At 42.2% G+C, this 17,079-nt stretch overlaps 1 protein-coding gene across 5 annotated transcripts in view; it reads right to left on the bottom strand.

Annotated features, from left to right (window-relative positions):
* The window catches only part of ZFR (zinc finger RNA binding protein), a 75,163-nt gene extending 66,834 nt beyond the window's left edge, over nt 1-8,329 (bottom strand). For all 5 annotated transcript variants that reach the window (XR_004481364.2, XM_033421307.2, XM_033421308.2 and 2 more), the window contains exons 1-2: nt 8,176-8,329; nt 7,780-7,879 (exon numbers count right to left, since the gene is read on the bottom strand). Coding sequence is in view for 4 of the 5 variants with exons in the window: in XM_033421307.2 (XP_033277198.1) it covers nt 7,780-7,879; nt 8,176-8,212 (137 nt within the window). In the remaining variant the exon portion in view is untranslated. The remainder of the gene's footprint in view (nt 1-7,779; nt 7,880-8,175) is intronic.
* Between the last annotated feature and the right edge of the window lie 8,750 nt (nt 8,330-17,079).

Here is a 17,079-nt window from a genome sequence, read left to right as displayed (position 1 = left end):
ATATTTTTCACTCACTGATTCTTCAGATTGAAAAAAATCATCTAGGACATTGTATCTATAGACTCTTAGGCTGAGATTTTGCTTATACAATTAATTTCACCATTATCATTTGTCTAGAGTGGTGCTATTTTTGTATTTATCTTATTTAGCTAAGAGTTGTCAAATATCGTCTTGTGTTAACTTTCTTCCCTTTGCCAGTATGAACAGAGAATTAGTAATTCTGACTCCTCAACTGTGTTGAAGGAAAACTAAAAGCCAACTATTAAAGACAGCATCTCTCCTTTCTTTCATACCTTCTTGATAGACAATGCAATACTTTAGACAATGCAACATCCTCCAATTATTTCACTATTTTACTATCCTTTTAGGTCAGTGGTCCCCAACGTTTTTGGCACCAGGGACTGGTTTCGTGGAAGACAATTTTTCCAAGGACGGGAGGGGGTGGTTCAGGCACAGTATCTTTTCCCAGAAATAAAAAATGAATTAAAAATTTTATTTTCATTTAATCCATCTTCAAAAACAGTGCTTCCGAATACTTTAAGCCCATTTAACCTCTAGAACACTCAAGAATTTATCTGTGGATAAACAATTGTATAGCACAGGGAACTATATTCAATATCCTGGGATAAATCATAATGGAAAAGAATGTACACATGTGTATAATTGAGCCGCTTTGCTATACAGCAGAAATTCACACAACACTGTAAATCAACTACACATCAACAACAGCAACAAAAAAATTTATTTGAATACTAAATTCGACTACAAGACCTATCTTATGTGAAATTTTATGCTTTTCTTTCTGTAGCTCCAAACGATCAGATTCTAGTTTTTCTATACTGGCTGCCCATGAAAATTATACCAAAGATCTTGCTAACTATCAATCCTTTATCCAGCCTCTCTAAAACCCTAACATTGCTGATTACTCCATCTTCTTTTGGTTTTTATGAACACTACATTCTCCCAGCTCTCTGCCCACCCCAACCCTGTCTCAGTATTTGCTTCTTTCTTTGGCCCTACTTTAAACACAGATGTCCCCCAAGTTTGTAACCATGGCTTTGTTCTATTTTTTTTCCCACTCATTCAAAAAACGTTTACTAAATGTTTGATGTACGACAGGCACTGTACTTTCTCTGGTTTCATCCATGCTCACACCTATAATGGTGGATCACCACCATATGGATGATATTCGGATTTACACTACGACCCTTATCCCTCTTCTGAGCTCAATTTCCAAATGTCTACTCAATATAATATTAACATTGATGGAGATATATGTATGCAGGGGCTATTCTGAGCACTTTACAAATTTTATCTCATTGAATTCTCAAATCACAATGGAGACTGTAGAGGCCTCCAGGGATGCTGATAGTGTTGTTTTTTTGATTGGGTGCTGGTTATACAGGTGTGTCCAGCTTATGACATTTCATCAAGCTATATTCTTATTATATGTGCAGTTCTTTTTATATATACCATACTTCGACGGAGAATTTTTTTTAAATTTCAATCCTATGAGGTAATTATTAGTATTATCTCTAATTTACAGATGAAGAAACTCAAGTACCAAAGGACTGTTTGCCCAATGTCACATGACAAATAGTAGAGGGATCCTGGATTCAGCTCAGCTAGCCTGACTTCAGAACCCACCAACTATCAACCATATCAAGAATTTAATTTAGGTAATTCCCTGGCAGTCCAGTGGTTAGGACTCAGCACTTTCACAGCCGAGGGCTAGGGTTCAATCCCTGGTCTGGGAACTAAGATCCCACATGCCACACAGCGCAGCCAGCGGGGAGGAGTGGGGGGTGGATTTAATTCATTCCTATCTTGGCTCAACACATTTTGTCTAAAATGACCTTCCCTCCATTTTCAGAATTAAAGACCATGAAGCCTACCCCAAACTCCATAGTCAGAATCCTCCAATTCCCCATTTTAGTATTTCATTAAAACTCAGTTATGATCGCTATCATGGCATAGTTACCTGGAGGTATACCTGCCCCTACCCTCATCCCCCAGGAGTGTAAACTCCTTGAAAGCAGGGACTATGCATACTGTAAGTTACTCCCTATGAACGTATTTTAATGTATATATTACATGAGGAGACTAATACTAAAACAACAAAAAAGCCCAGTGTTCTTTGCTTCATTAATTCGCCCTCTGTAAGGATGAATTAAGAGCTGCACTGCACACAGCTTTCACAAAACACTAAGAAATGTTATACTCGGAACAACGAACCTAATTCTGATAGAGTGATGCCAAGGACAATGTTGTTGGCGCACTCCTCACCTTTAATCTCATTCTAGTAATTCTAACATACTTTGTCAATTACTACATTTATAAGCCCAAGGACTGTCTTCTGATTATCCTGATGGTGCACTTCTGAATAATAATTTGGTTGATTTGCTTTTTTTTGACAAATACCTCTACTTAAACAGCTATATATTCTAATCCAACTGCCCATAAGCATACATCTATTTCTGGGCTATTTTAAGCCAATGATCTATTTGTCTATCCCTCTACCAATACCACATTTTCCTGTTTAATAACATCTTTTGGTCCCCGCTAATACAAGACCTTCCTTATGATCTTACAAGACTGTCATGACTACTTTTGGACAAATACTCTCTTCACTATCAACATGAGAACTCCTTTATCAAGTTACCCCAAAAAGCCTGTTGTGATTTTTATTGCAATTACATTAAACATATAGACTACTTAGGAGAAAATTGATAACTTGATAGTATTGATTTTTTTTCACTGCATGAACACAGCCCATCTTCAATTATTTGTCTTCTTTTATGCCCTTTATAGCCTACTGTATTTTTTTCTTAAAGTGTTTTGTGTATCTCATTAGTTTTATTTCTACTTAATAGATTCTGTGGCTATATAAAAAGGACTTATTTGAAATTTGATAATCTAATTAATTCAACATTGCTGAAACAGGAGTGATCTTAGATCCAGAAAATTTGAACTCTTATTATTTCTCATATTAGTCTGTTGATTATAATCATGTTGCTTGCAAACAATTAAAAACTTGGAGGTCCCTATTAAACTGACACTGAAACTGAGGCCTCCAATTGATACTCAAGTACCTACTTTTAAAACATTTGAGATTATGAAGCTCTATGTATTAAGTGTATGATAGCCATCAACTATGGAGAGCTTTTAAAACCCTTTTAGTATTATTATACAAATCTCTATAGAAAACTAGCATTGGTAAAATGCCTACTGAAAATCAAGCACTAGGCTAGGAAGGTTTATATTTAATAACTTCACCTCAAAGCAAGTTAGTTGAGGAAACTGAGTTGTAGAAAGATTAGGTGACTTGCATAAGTGTCTAAAGAGATAGAGTTGAGATTCAAATCCAAAGCCTTTTCATTATAGTATACTGTGAGGCACGTTATAAAAACACAGTCAAGCATACACTTTAAGCATTCTATACAGGGCTAGTCTCCCTCATCCTACTCTTAAGGCTATTAATAACATATACAGGATATATATCATCATTGTAAAAGCACTAATCCTTTTGGAAAGAAAATTTTCATTATTTCAAATTCATTCATGCAATATGAATCCTAAGATCTCTGATTCAACAGTGGAGGAGCTGATATAATTAGCAGTTGCAGTAATTTTTTTTTTGGTAGAGCCAGTAAATTTCCATCACTAAGATCGGTTTCAAAAACCTGTTCACCTGGTTTTCTCACCATCTCAGTTAGTGATTACTTCTTTCTACCTTACTAGTGTTACTTTTATTCTTTCCTTCAAGATACAATATTCTTAACTCTACATTCAAATAAAAAGCAAAAAAGAGGAGGAAAATTCACTGGCCAATCAACCTACCCAAGTTATCTTAGTGATGTGAAAAGATACTTATCCTTTAGGAACAGATGTCCTAAAGACATCTCAAGAATCACTAGATGAGATGCCTTCTTTTGACTAACAGATACTTAATTTAAGCTAATGTCCAGACAACAGTCGAAATCCACTTAAACATTTATTATTTAACAACATTTGCTGAGATCCTAAGAATATGGGGGCAATTATTTTGTACCTTTATACAATCATTACTCTATAAAATTTTTGAACTCAATTAATTCTAGATATTAAAAGGGTAAAAAAATGTTGGCGAATGATTATTTTAAATAGCTAACTTTATTGAAGGTAGAATAACATTCAGATACCAATGATACACTAAGAGCTATAGATAGAACAAAGAAAATTAGTTTAAGCACAAGCTAAACATTTAGGTTATGCAGGTTAACAGACAAGCATCATGAGTAGATAGAAAGGTGACAAGAAAGATATGACCAAGGCTTTTCTAAAGAATACAAGAAACTAGCTGTTTAAAACTCTCCAAGAAAAAGTTATGTCCTATTCATAGTGGGATATAATGGGATTACTTTAGTTTATATTACATATACATAGCATATTTGTTTATGCCACAAATCCCCTTCAAAAACTGAAGAACTCCTATGAGAACTTCTGTAAAACTGCCAATGAAGGAGACAAAAAAACTCATTTGATCCTATGATAGTTAATTAGAAAGTTTTTTCCACTGAGAATTATCTTTCTCACATTCTTTGCTACCGTAAGTTCTTACAACTGTTGAAATCATTTTTTTCAAAATTTATTATAAAATTAATGTCTGTCTAAAAGTTTTTAAGTATATCTTCTCAAACAAAAAAGGTACTCTACTGAAGTAGTTACCTATCTAACCAAGTTCCCTTTCTGCCATGAAGCCATTCCTGTTTTTTCATCATGCTTGAGATCTGCCTTGTCCTACACACCCCAAATTAACATTCTACCAGAAATATATACTTATAAACACAATAATTAATACTTAAAACCTTTCTGATTTTGTCACTGCCAAGGGGAAAAAAGCACATGAAAGGTAAGAAAAGATTACATTTGCAATAGTGGCAAATGGCACCAATAGGTTTATTTACTAGCCTTAAAAAAATACAGAAGCAGGAAGAAAAGCAATCAGTAGCTGATGGAACGTGTAGCACAAAGACTGAATAAATGCTTACCACAAAAATATTTAATATGTATTATACAAAAGAAAAACCTGGTTTATCTAAAGGTTATTAGTAGTAGAACTTATAAGAGATCTTTACAACATCTCTTAAAGAACTTTGATACTTAGTATGCCATTATAAATCTCAAATATTAACAAGCAAAAAGAAAGTCTAAATTTAAAATAAATTTAATCAAATACCTCACATAGTGGTAACCAAGAAAACTAAGAACCGGAATTAAATCTAGACTTAGAATAGTTACTCTCAGTTATCTGCACTCAACGACAGGTGAAGCAACTATTCACATAATCTACAGATAAATGTTTAAGATCTCCTTAAGTTTACATCCTTCAAAAAAAATTCTTTTTTGCAAAGTAAGCCTTGGTCTTCCATGTCTCAAAGTTACATTTTAATGATTTCCAGACAGGAAGAAAGATGAGCACCATCACTGCATTTTTTGCATATGCTTTTATTATTAATGCTATTTGTTCATCTTCCTTGAACCAAGGTATTAGCATTACTGGACCTGATTTCTTTCCATTAAAAACAAACAATTCTATATAGTATGTTATATACAAGGACAGATCATCTTAACAATTAGTTTTGCCAATACATGCATAAATAAGTGATGTCAAAAGACTAGTCTTTTCTCATTAGACACACATATTAACAAGCAATTTAATACTTTGGATTGCTGTTACAGTTTACTGAAACTTTATAAGATTCAAAGCCAAAGAACAACTAGGTACAGAAATTCCGTAATAGCTTCCTATACTGGGATAAAATACATACATGCAAATATTTGATCAAAAAATGATTATCTTTAAATTGGCATTTCCTCCCCTCATTTCTATCTATAGGTTTGCATTCGAAAAAATATTTCAAAACTGCCACAAAGAACAAACCCACTACATTTTCAGTAAACAGTTAATAATCCAACAAATCTATCACTCTGCCCACAGTAACAGAAAAATACTGTGTAAAACAATTAAAACTTAAATGGTTAAATACAGCCTTGTGTAGGACACACAGTACTTGGTAGCAGTAGATTTACAGCACAGTGCTGATTAGCTGTATCTTGTTTCCCAGAAAAAGAAAATGGCTTGATTTTTCTCTCCACGAAAATTATTTGCTCTTTATTAAAGTGGCTGGGACTTTGTTAGTTGTTTAATTATCACAATTTGTAAGTAAAGAATTTTTTAAAAGTTTGAAAAGCCCCAAGATCATGCCCCAATAATCTGTCATCTCAGTTCTTTTTCTGGAAATAAGCTTCAAAGTAAAAGAGACTTGTAAAAAAATGCCACATGTGTTCAACGCATTTGACAATTAGTAGAATATTAATTTCATCAATAAAACACATTTACACATTTTAATATCTCTTAAAAATCAATGGGGTCTTAAGCATTGAGTCATATTTTAACTGGTGGTGATTTTTTCAGTGATACATAAAATAATGATACCCTTCCTTTATAATAAATGCTATCTTATAATTCCATGAAATATGGCAACTCTGTTCCTCAGAATTACACGTTTTAACCAAAAAAGATAGCCCAATTTTACAGATGAGGAAAATGAAAGACCAAATAAGAGATGTCCCCAACGTCATTAAAATCCGGAGCAAAAAAGACTGGAACCCAGGTCTTCTGGTTCCCAGTGATGTCCTTTCCTTTAGACAACCCGCCGCCTGAAGTGAATGAGGTGAGAAAACTACCTGGGTTTATTAACCAATAGCTAATTTACCTAGTACACAGATATCTAATATAATCTCTCTCTATAAAAAGCTGATCACTTAGGAGCCCTGAACGCTTACGGCCTGAGTCTAAAGAGACTGTCTCAGGCTGACTCAAAAGTAACAACAACAGAATCTAGTGTTTTTCTTTCTTTTGATAAGATATATAACGAAGTACAGAAACTTCAGAAATTAGAGCTTCCCTTAAGTAAGAGATTTCATAGGGTGCATTTCACGGCACCTCACTTGCACTTTTCATTTCCCTGGAGGGGAAAGACCCGCCAAGGGAAATTACTGGCCCACCTGGAGCCTAAACGCAACAGCCAGAACAAAGCTGTGGACTCATTTATCCGCACTAGAAACTTCGCACATCTCTTCCAGCCTACCAGCTACACAATTCACAGGTGGTTGGTGTGTTTACCTCTCTCCTTGAAGGGAGAACTAAAGGAACCAAACGAATGCGATAACACCCACAGTCTGTTTGCGGGGATCGGGTGGAAGGCCAGGGGAGACCACGGGACGCAGGAGAAGGCACCCAAGAAAACAACACGTTATCTGGGCTCGGGGGGCCGGAGCACCGGGCGAGGACCGGTGCCCGGGCGGCGGCGCGACTCCGCACTCCCCGAAAGGTGCCCTCGCCCACCGTCTCTTTCCCCAAGCGGGAGGGATATCGGAGGTGGGGACCGGCCCGGCGGGGGCGGGGACCGGAGGCACCGCAGGGGCCGCGGCCTCGGCTCCCTCCCTCCCAGCCCGGCGGGGGTGGCGGCTCGGCTCCGAGGCCGCGGGAGGCCATTTTAGCTGCGGGGCCGCCAAAGGCCCGGGAGGCCCTCCGCCTCACCGTCTCCCGCTCCCGCCCCCACCGGGGCCGCTGCCCGCCCCGGGCCGGGCGAGGCCGCGGGGCTCGGCCTGCCGCCGGCCGGCGCTCGGAGGGGGGGGCACGGGGGGGGCGGCGGGCGTGTGGGCGTCGTGTCGGCGGGATCCGGGCGGAGGGGCGAGCAGGGGGAGAGGAGGGAGAGGGCGGGGAGCCGTTACCTATACTGGGCCGCAGCCGCCGCCGCCGCCGCCCCGCTGTGGGTGAATCCAAAGTAGTTGCCGGTCGCCATTTTGGCATCTTCCCCCAGCCGGCTGGGCACTGCGACGGGCACGGAGAGTCGGGTCCCATGGCGGGAGGAGAGGCGCGGAGGGGCAGAGACGCCGAGGGAGGGAAGGGGAGAGAGAGAGAGAGGCTCCGTGAGAAGCCGCCCTCGCCGGGCCGGGCCGCGGCCGCGCCGCCTCCCCCTCCCGCCTCGCACTCCCTCACTCACTCGCACGCCCGGGTGGCGGCCGCCGCCTCCTCCCCAGAGCCTGCCCCAACCCCCCGCGCCTCCCCGCCGCCCCGGGCCGGGGAAGGGGCCACACGGGGACCCCGACGGGGCACATTATACTCACCATAGGTGAAAGAAACTACAGGGCATATGGGAATCATGGGCTCGGGCTGCTGCTGCTGAACTCTGAACTCTCACCCGCTGCCTCCCTCCTCTGCCCCGCTCCTCCTCAGCGGAGAACAGACCGCCGCCTCCCGCCGCACTGCGCAGGCGCGCCCGCGCTCGGCACCCTGGGAGCTGTAGTCCCGCCGCTTTCGCGGCTCCGACGGGCGCGTGCCATGCCTCGGCCGAGGCGGGCCTGGGGCGCCCTCCGTGGAAGGCGGGCTTGGTCTCCTCCGCGGTGGTGGCGAAGGCGAGACGAGCCGCGCCGGCCGGGAGAGGGAGTCGGGGAGAGTGACCCGAGAGAGTGACGTCTACCAGCCTTTTCTTCTTACTTTTCACTTCTTTCACTTTTGTGTGTCCATTTGTTCTCTCCCTTTTGCCCTTCTCCATCGTGCACTTTTCACCAGGACTTGAGCTGGACTAATTTGGATTTTTCCTTATTTCTCGCATTCCCGGTTCTTGTCCTTAGCCTTTAAAGTGGAGAAGGAAAGACGGGGAGAAGAGAAAGAGAAAAAGAACGGCAGGTGTGCTATTGCGTTGGATACCCCTTCCGAGCACTTCTCTTCTGGTCCCTTCTCCCCCCCGCACCCACCGCTTGATTCCTACAGCGTGTACGGAGCCCTCACAAAACGTCAGGCGCTCTTCTGGGTGCTGGAGATAGAGCAGTGAGCAAAACAAAGTCCCTGTTCACACGGAATTTACCTTCTGGGAAAGGGGAGGGTGGGCGGCAGGAGGTTCAGACAATAGCCAAATAAATACGATGTTGGCTGGTGATTGCAGCTTGAAGAATAAAGCGTGGTAAAGAAGTTAGAGAGCGAGAGAGGTGCTGCTTTATGTACGGCGTGGTTAGTGCAGCCAACGGGTAGAGTTGTGAAGGAGGTGAGGGGGCAAACCTAGTTGACCGTCGGGGGGAAAAGACAGAAAATGGAGGGTCCTAAGGCAGGTGTGCTCAAGAGCAGAGAGGGAGTTAGGCTGGCTGGAGTCGAGTGACGGGGAGTCCAGATCACAGAAGTCCTTGGTAAGAGTGGTGAATCTTTCATGGTAAGGACAGAAGGATACTCTCCCCACCGTGCAGCCGTGTCTTTGTTCCCTCTGCTTTCTCACTGTTTTGTCTTTACTTTCCCTGTGCATTTTCAAGCATTCTCTTTCCTCCTGCAGTTCCTCTTCTATTTCTCCCACCTTACATCTTTCCCGCCTTCCATCAGTGCCTAAGTGATCCATTTCACCTCTTCCTCACCTAGTCCACAGCCATCCCCCAGACCCTCTGCTACTCGCCTCTCTGTATTGGATCTGAGCTGGATATGAGCATTAAAAAGAAACACAAAGGGTGAATCAGAACTGACTCACTAAGTTTAGGGCCTTATCCCACCTTCTCATGCCAGAGCAGAGACAGTACCTCAGTTCTTATTTGTGCCAACCCTGCTCCCCCATACCTCCTAGAAAGGTACAGTTTCTAAAATCCTGTCTGAATTATCCTCTTATTCATTTCAAAAGAGAGAAAGTGTAGACTATTTGAGAAAAATCAATGTCATTGTTTTTCAGAATACCGATGTTTCTCCAGGCAAAAGTTATTTGTGCTCCAAGTGTGTTGCTAGGAAAAAAAAAATCTACACATAAGATATCAGAACTGCATTTTAAAGGTAATTTGGCTTGAACTTCACGGAGCAATCAAGCCTTCAAGGTGCTGACTGTAACTGCTTTGATAAATTTGCACTGTTAGTTACTGGGCTATTTGACTAAAACTGGAGGAGAAAAGTCAGGTGTTAATCACCCGCCCAAGAAGATTCTTTTCTGGCCAATTTTGTGCTTGGTTGCTTGGCAGGTATTTAGAGGATGGAAGAGGACTGGGCTGCAGGCACACCCCAATGAGCAGTCAGGTAACTAGAAAGAGGGAGGCATGCCTCTTCTCTTTGGTAACTGTTCCCAGATCTAAGGGTAGGTGTGGCAGCAGGAATGGCCTCAACCTGCCCCTGATTTGGGATTATTTAAGGAAGGAGTTTTGGACAGGGCTTGGAATCAAGAAAACTTGGATCCTTTTCCTGGACATTTAGTAGTGGAATGACCTGGGTACATTATTTAACCTTTCTGAACCTGTATGACAGGAATAACAATAACGCTCACGGGATTGTGGTGGGGATTAAATGAGGTAGCATTTCTGTAAAACAACAGTCATTCATACTTCAGCCAGAGTGATGAGTTCAAAATGAAAATCTGATCAAATGCTTCTGTTTGCATAAAGCAAAACTTCCATGTGGTCTACAAGCCCTGTGTAGTTTGTCCTCCCCACGTTTTCAGCATCTTCCTCTTTATTCTCTCCATTCCAGCTTCCTTGGCCTCCTATTTACCATGCTCTGTCCCACCCCAGGGCTTTGCATGTTCTCTCTGCCTAGAATGTTCTTCCTTCCTCTCTTCACCTAGTTGACCCTTGTGCTTCAAGGTCTCCACTCAGGACTTCCCTGGTGGCACAGTGGTTAAGAATCCACTTGCCAATGCAGGGGACACGGGCTCGAGCCCTGGTCCCAGAAGATCCCACATGCCGCGGAGCATGTAAACCCATGTGCCACAACTACTGAAACCTGTGCGCCTAGAGCCCGTGCTCTGCAACAAGAGAAGCCACTGCAATGAAAAGCCTGCGCACTGCAATGAAGAGTAGCCTCTGCTCTCCGCAACTAGAGAAAGCCCGTGAGCAGCAACGAAGACCCAACACAGCCATAAATAAGTAAATTTATTTTTAAAGAAAGATCTCCACTCAGTCAACTCCTCAGCCTCAGTCAATTCCCTGACCCCCTGAATGGATCAGACCCTTATTATGCTTCACACTTAGCTGCCTTTGTCACAGTTGCAATCTTACACTTATTGCGTGATTATTTGATTAATATGTACTTCCCCCATCAAGCTGCAGCTTGTTGAAGGCAGGGCGCTAATATTGGGTGCCTGGTGATAGAACTTATTTAATGAATGAACCAGGCTGCGCACAGCTTAATCTTTCTTGGATGACTCAGAAGGCAGTTCAGGAACCTGTAGTACCTGCCTCAGCATCATCAAGAGAAACCTTAATTAGCATCTGAGGCCAAATGAGGAAATGTCAATTGGCAGACCCAGAAGAGGTGGAGCCAGCCTGAGAAGGCCTGCACCTAAACTCACCCAAAATATATCTGTTTGCCTTTCCTCACACCTTTGAGTCAAGAACTGGTATCCTGAAAGGCCTTCTTACAATACAAACATGTCAGCCAGAAAGAATAATATATAAGCTACTCTGTACTATGAGGAGTATGGCATAGTGAAAAAGACTCTGATGCCGGACTCAGCTGGCTTCAGATCTCAGCTCCGTCACTCAGTGCTGTAACTCACCTCTGTCACAACCTCTTTGTGCCTCATTTTTCTCCTCCGTAAATAGAGATGATGAAAGTACTACCTACAGCAGGGGGTTGTTGGTAGGGCTTAACAGCATCCTAGATGTGAAGCTCCTAGATTAGTGCCTGCCCACTATAAGCACTTTGTGAGTGTTGGCTATTATTCCAACCACCACCCATTCTTATTACAATCAAAAATGAGCCAAATGCAGGGGACACGGGTTCGAGCCCCGGTCCGGGAAGATCCCACATGCCGCGGAGCGGCTGGGCCCGTGAGCCATGGCCGCTGAGCCTGCGTGTCCAGAGCCTGTGCTCCGCAACGGGAGAGGCCACAACAGTGAGAGGCCCGCGTACCACAAAAAAAAAAAAAAAGAGTCAAAGGATGGGAATATTTTTTGTAGAGGGAGGGAGAGACCAAGCCCACAGGACATAAAATGGGAGGTACCTAGATAGTGAAGCATGAAAGGGGAGGTGAGGGACAAGCAGCTGCTGCTTCCTCCTTGGTCCTGGAGCCCAGGGACAGAGCAAGGAGGCCAGGAAGCTCAAGTGGAACCTGTGATCCTCTCCCACGAGAGATAATTACAGTCACTGCACTTGGGACTAATAAATAAAGGTAGGGAAATGAGGCTCAGACTCCAGGCATTCTGGAACCTTACCAGCACAGGCAGGTGGTAGGGGGGGAGGGGGTAGCATGTGGAGGACAACAGGGCCAGGCTAGGGAGCTGACCCAGCTGTCCGATTAGTTCCTAAGGGCCAAATGGGGTAGGACGGTGCTCACAGTTCAAAGGAAAATCTCTGACTCTCTTTAGGAAATCCTTATCAGAAGGACCCATTCCAGCTGGTGGAGTGTGAAGGTGAAAGACCAGGAAGCAGGCCCATCTAAATTCTTCCCTCCCCATCCCTTCTCTCCTTCTCTCCCCTCCCTTCCCCTCTGCTCTCCTCCTCTCCCTTGGAGGAATAACTCTGTGGTCTGGGAGACATGCTGAGAGATATTCTTTAGAATCCAGTTGAAGTTTTTTCTTGAGTTTTGGCCAATGGATGTTGGATGGTGGATAGATTGATGGATACATGAAGACCTTTAAAAGCATTAAGGTACAAACTGAGAACCGTGATCCAGGATCAGATAGTAGGGTAATCCACAGAGATAACATGTATCCTTGATAAACACAGCGACAGCTGCTATTGTGAAAGGGAAATTTAGTGCAGAAGATGACGTATTTATCTCAGTAAGAGAGTTTATGATATAGTGGTTTCTTCTAGGGCCAGGTTTTTTTTTTAATAAATAAATTTATTTATTTTTGCCTGCGTTGGGTCTTCATTGCTGAGCACAGGCTTTCCCTAGTTGCGGTGAGCAGGGGCTACTCTTTGTTGCAGTGTGCGGGCTTCTCATTGCGGTGGCTTCTCTTTTTGTGGAGCACGGGCTCTATGCATGGGCTTCAGTAGTTGTGGCACGTGGGCTCAGTAGTTGTGGCTCGTGGGCTCTAGAGCACAGGTTCAGTAGTTGTGGCGCACAGGCTTAGCTGCTCCACAGAATGTGGGATCTTCCCAGACCAGGGCTTGGACCCATGTACCCTGCATTGTCAGGTGGATTCCTAACCACTGTGCCACTAGGGAAGGCCCTAGGACCAGGTTTTACGGGTTCAAATCCTACCTGCACCACTTACTAGTTGTGTAGATCTAGGGCAATTTATATAACCTCTCTGGACCTCAGTTTCTTCAGGAATTAATGACGCCTACTTTACATGATTGTTGTGGGCATTACATGAATGAATACATGTAAAGTATTCCTGGAGCATTACTTGGCACATGGCAAGTGCTCAATGCAATCCTTTGGTTAATACCAGACAGAATAGATATTAAAGGATTTCTTGGCATAGACAGTCAGTCTCTGATTTCTCTCACCCTATTATACTAATTTTTTTCAATTTAAATTTTTGAGATATAATTCACATACCATAAGATTCACCCTTTTAAAATATTCAATTCAGTGGCTTTTTGTAGATTCACAAAATTGTGCAACTCTCACGACTGTCTAATTTCAGAATATTATCATCACCCCAATAGTAAATCCTGTACCCATTAGCAGTCACTTCCTATGCTCCTCTTCTGAGTGGCTGGAAACCACAAATCTACTTTCTGTCTTTGTGGATCTGCCTATACTGGACATTTAATATAAATGGACTTATACAATATGTGGCATTTTTAGCTGGCTTGTTTCATTTAGTCTTATGTTTTCAAGTTTCATCTATGTCGTAGCATGCATTAGTACTTCATTACTTTTTATGACAATAATATTCCATTGTTTGGATATACCACATCTTGTTTATCATTCATAAGTTGCTGGATGTTTGGTTTGATTCCACTATTTGGCTATTAAGAATAATGCTACTAGATTGGTTCAAGATGGCAAAGTAGGGTGACGTGTGCTCAGTTCCTCTTGCGAGGGCACGAGAATCACAATGAACTGCTGAATAATCACTGAGAGGAAGACACTGGAGCTCACCAAAAAAGATACCCCACATCCAAAGACAAAGGAGAAGCCACAATAGACGGTAGGAGGGGGACAATCACAATAAAATCAAACCCTGTAACTGCTGGGTGGGTGACTCACAAACTGGAAAACACTTATCAGTCTTCCCAACCTGGGGGTCTGGCAATGGGAGGAGGAATTCCTAGAGAAGCAGACTTTGAAGGCTAGCGGGATTTGACTGCAGGACTTCGACAGGACTGGGGGAAACAGAGACTCCATTCTTGGAGGGCACACACAAAGTAGTGTGCACATTGGGACCCAGGGGAAGGAGCAGTGACCCCATAGGAGACTGAACCAGACCTACCTGCCAGTGTTGGAGGGTCTCCTGTAGAGGCGGGGGGTGGCTGTGGCTTACCATGGGGACAAGGACACTGGCAGCAGAAGTTCTGGGAAGTACTCCTTGGCATGAGCCCTCCCAGAGTCCGCCATTAGCCTCACCAAAGAGCCTGGTAGGCTCCAGTGCTGGTTTGCCTCAGGCCAAACAACCAACAGGGAGGGAACCCAGCCCCACCCATCAGCAGACAAGTGGATTAAAGTTTTACTGAGCTCTTCCCACCAGAGCAACACCCAGCTCTACCCACCACCAGTCCCTCCTATCATGAAGCTTACACAAGTCTCTTAGATAGCCTCATCACCAGAGGGCAGACAGCAGAAGCAAGAAGAACTACAATTCTGCAGCCTGTGGAAGGAAAACCACATTCACAGAAAGATAGACAAAATGAAAAGGCAGAGGACTTTGTACCAGATGAAGGAACAAGATAAAACCCCAGAAAAACAACTAAATGAAGTGGAGAAAAAGAAAAAGAATTCAGAATAGTGATAGTGAAGATGATCCAGGACCTCGGAAAAAGAACGGAGGCAAAGACTGAGAAGAAGCAAGAAAAGTTTAACAAAGACCTAGAAGAATTAAAGAACAAAGACCTAGGAGAATTAAAGAACAAACAAACAGAGATGAAAAATACAATGCCTGAAATGAAAAATACACTAGAGGGACTGAATAGCAGAATAACTGAGGCAGAAGAATGCGTAAGTGACCTGGAAGACAGAATGGTGGAATTCACTGTTGCAGAACAGAATAAAGAAAAATGACTGTAAAGAAATGAAGACATTAAGAGACCTCTGGGACAACACTAAAAGCAACAATATTCGCATTGTAGGGGTCCCAGAAGGAGAAGAGAGAAAGAAAGGACTCAAGAAAATATTTGAAGATATTACAGTTGAAAACTTCCCTAACATTGGATAGGAAATAACCACCCAAGTCCAGGAAGCACAGAGAGTCCCGTCCCAGGCAGGATAAACCCAAGGAGAAACATGCCAAGACACAGAGCAATCAAACTGACAAAAATTAAAGGCAAAGAAAAATTATTGAAAGCAGCAAGGGAAAAATGACAAATAACATACAAGGGAACTCCCATAAGGTTAACAGCTGATTTCTCAGCAGAAACTCTACAAGCCAGAAGGGAATGGCACAATATATTTAAACTGATGAAAGGGAAGAACCTAGGACAAAGATTACTCTACCCAGCAAGGATCTCATTCAGATTCGATTGAGAAATCAAAAGCTTTACAGACAAGCAAAAGCTGAGAGAATTCAGCACCACCAAACCAACTCTACAACAAATGCTAAAGGAACTTCTCTAAGTGGGAAACACAAAAGAGGAAAAGGACCTTCAAAAAAACCCATAACAATTAAGAAAATGGTAATAGGAACATACATATCGATAATTACCTTAAACGTGAATGGATTAAATGCTCCAACCAAAAGACACAGGCTTGCTGAATGGATACAAAAACAAGACCCATATATATGCTGTCTACAAGAGACCCACTTCAGACCTAGGGACACATACAGACTGAAAGTGAGGGGATGGAAAAAGATATTCCATGAAAATGGAAATCCAAAGAAAGCTGGAGTAGCAATACTCATATCAGATAAAATAGACTTTAAAAGAAAGAATGTTACAAGAGACAAGGAAGAACACTACATAATGATCAAGGGATCAATCCAAGAAAAAGATATAACAATTATAAACATATATGCACCCAACATAGGAGCACCTCAATACATAAGGCAACTGCTGACAGCTATAAAAGAGAAAATTGACAGTAACACAATAAGAGTGGGAGACTTTAACACCTCACTTACACCAATGGACAGATCATCCACACGGAAAATTAATAAGGAAACACAAGCTTTAAATGACACAACAGACCAGATAGATTTAATTGATATTTATAGGACATTCCATCCCAAAACAGCAGATTACACTTTCTTCTCAAGTGCACATGGAACGTTCTCCAGGATAGATCACATCTTGGGTCACAAATCAAGCCTCAGTAAATTTAAGAAAATTGAAATCATACCAAGCATCTTTTCCGACCACAACGCTATAAGATTAGAAATCAGTTACAGGGGAAAAAAACTTAAGAAACACAAACACATGGAGGCTAAACAATATGTTACTAAATAACCAAGAGATCACTGAAGAACTCAAAGAGGAAATCAAAAAATACCTGGAGACAAATGACAACGAAAACACGATGATCCAAAACTTCTGGGATGGAGCAAAAGCAATTCTAAGAGAGAAGTTTATAGCAATACAATCCTACCTCAAGAAACAAGAAAAATCTCAAATAAACAATCTAATCTTACACCTAAAGGAACTAGAGAAAGAAGAACAAACAAAACCCAAAGTTAGTAGAAGGAAAGAAATCATAAAGATCAGAGCAGAAATAAATGAAATAGAAACAAAGAAAATAATTGCAAAGATCAATAAAACTAAAAGCTGGTTCTTTGAGAAGATAAACAAAATTGATAAACGTTTAGCCAGATTCATCAAGAAAAAGAGGGAGAGGACTCAAATCAATAAAATTAGAAATGAAAGAGTTACAACGGACTCAGGAGAAATACAAACCATCATAAGATACTACTATAAGCAACTCTATACCAATAAAATGGGCAACCTGGAAGAAATGGACAAAT

This window comes from Orcinus orca, chromosome 3 (genome assembly GCF_937001465.1).
Source record: "Orcinus orca chromosome 3, mOrcOrc1.1, whole genome shotgun sequence".
Lineage (NCBI taxonomy): Eukaryota > Metazoa > Chordata > Mammalia > Artiodactyla > Delphinidae > Orcinus > Orcinus orca.
The sequence above is the reverse complement of the archived record's forward strand: the minus strand, read 5'-3'. Positions and strand labels throughout refer to the sequence as shown.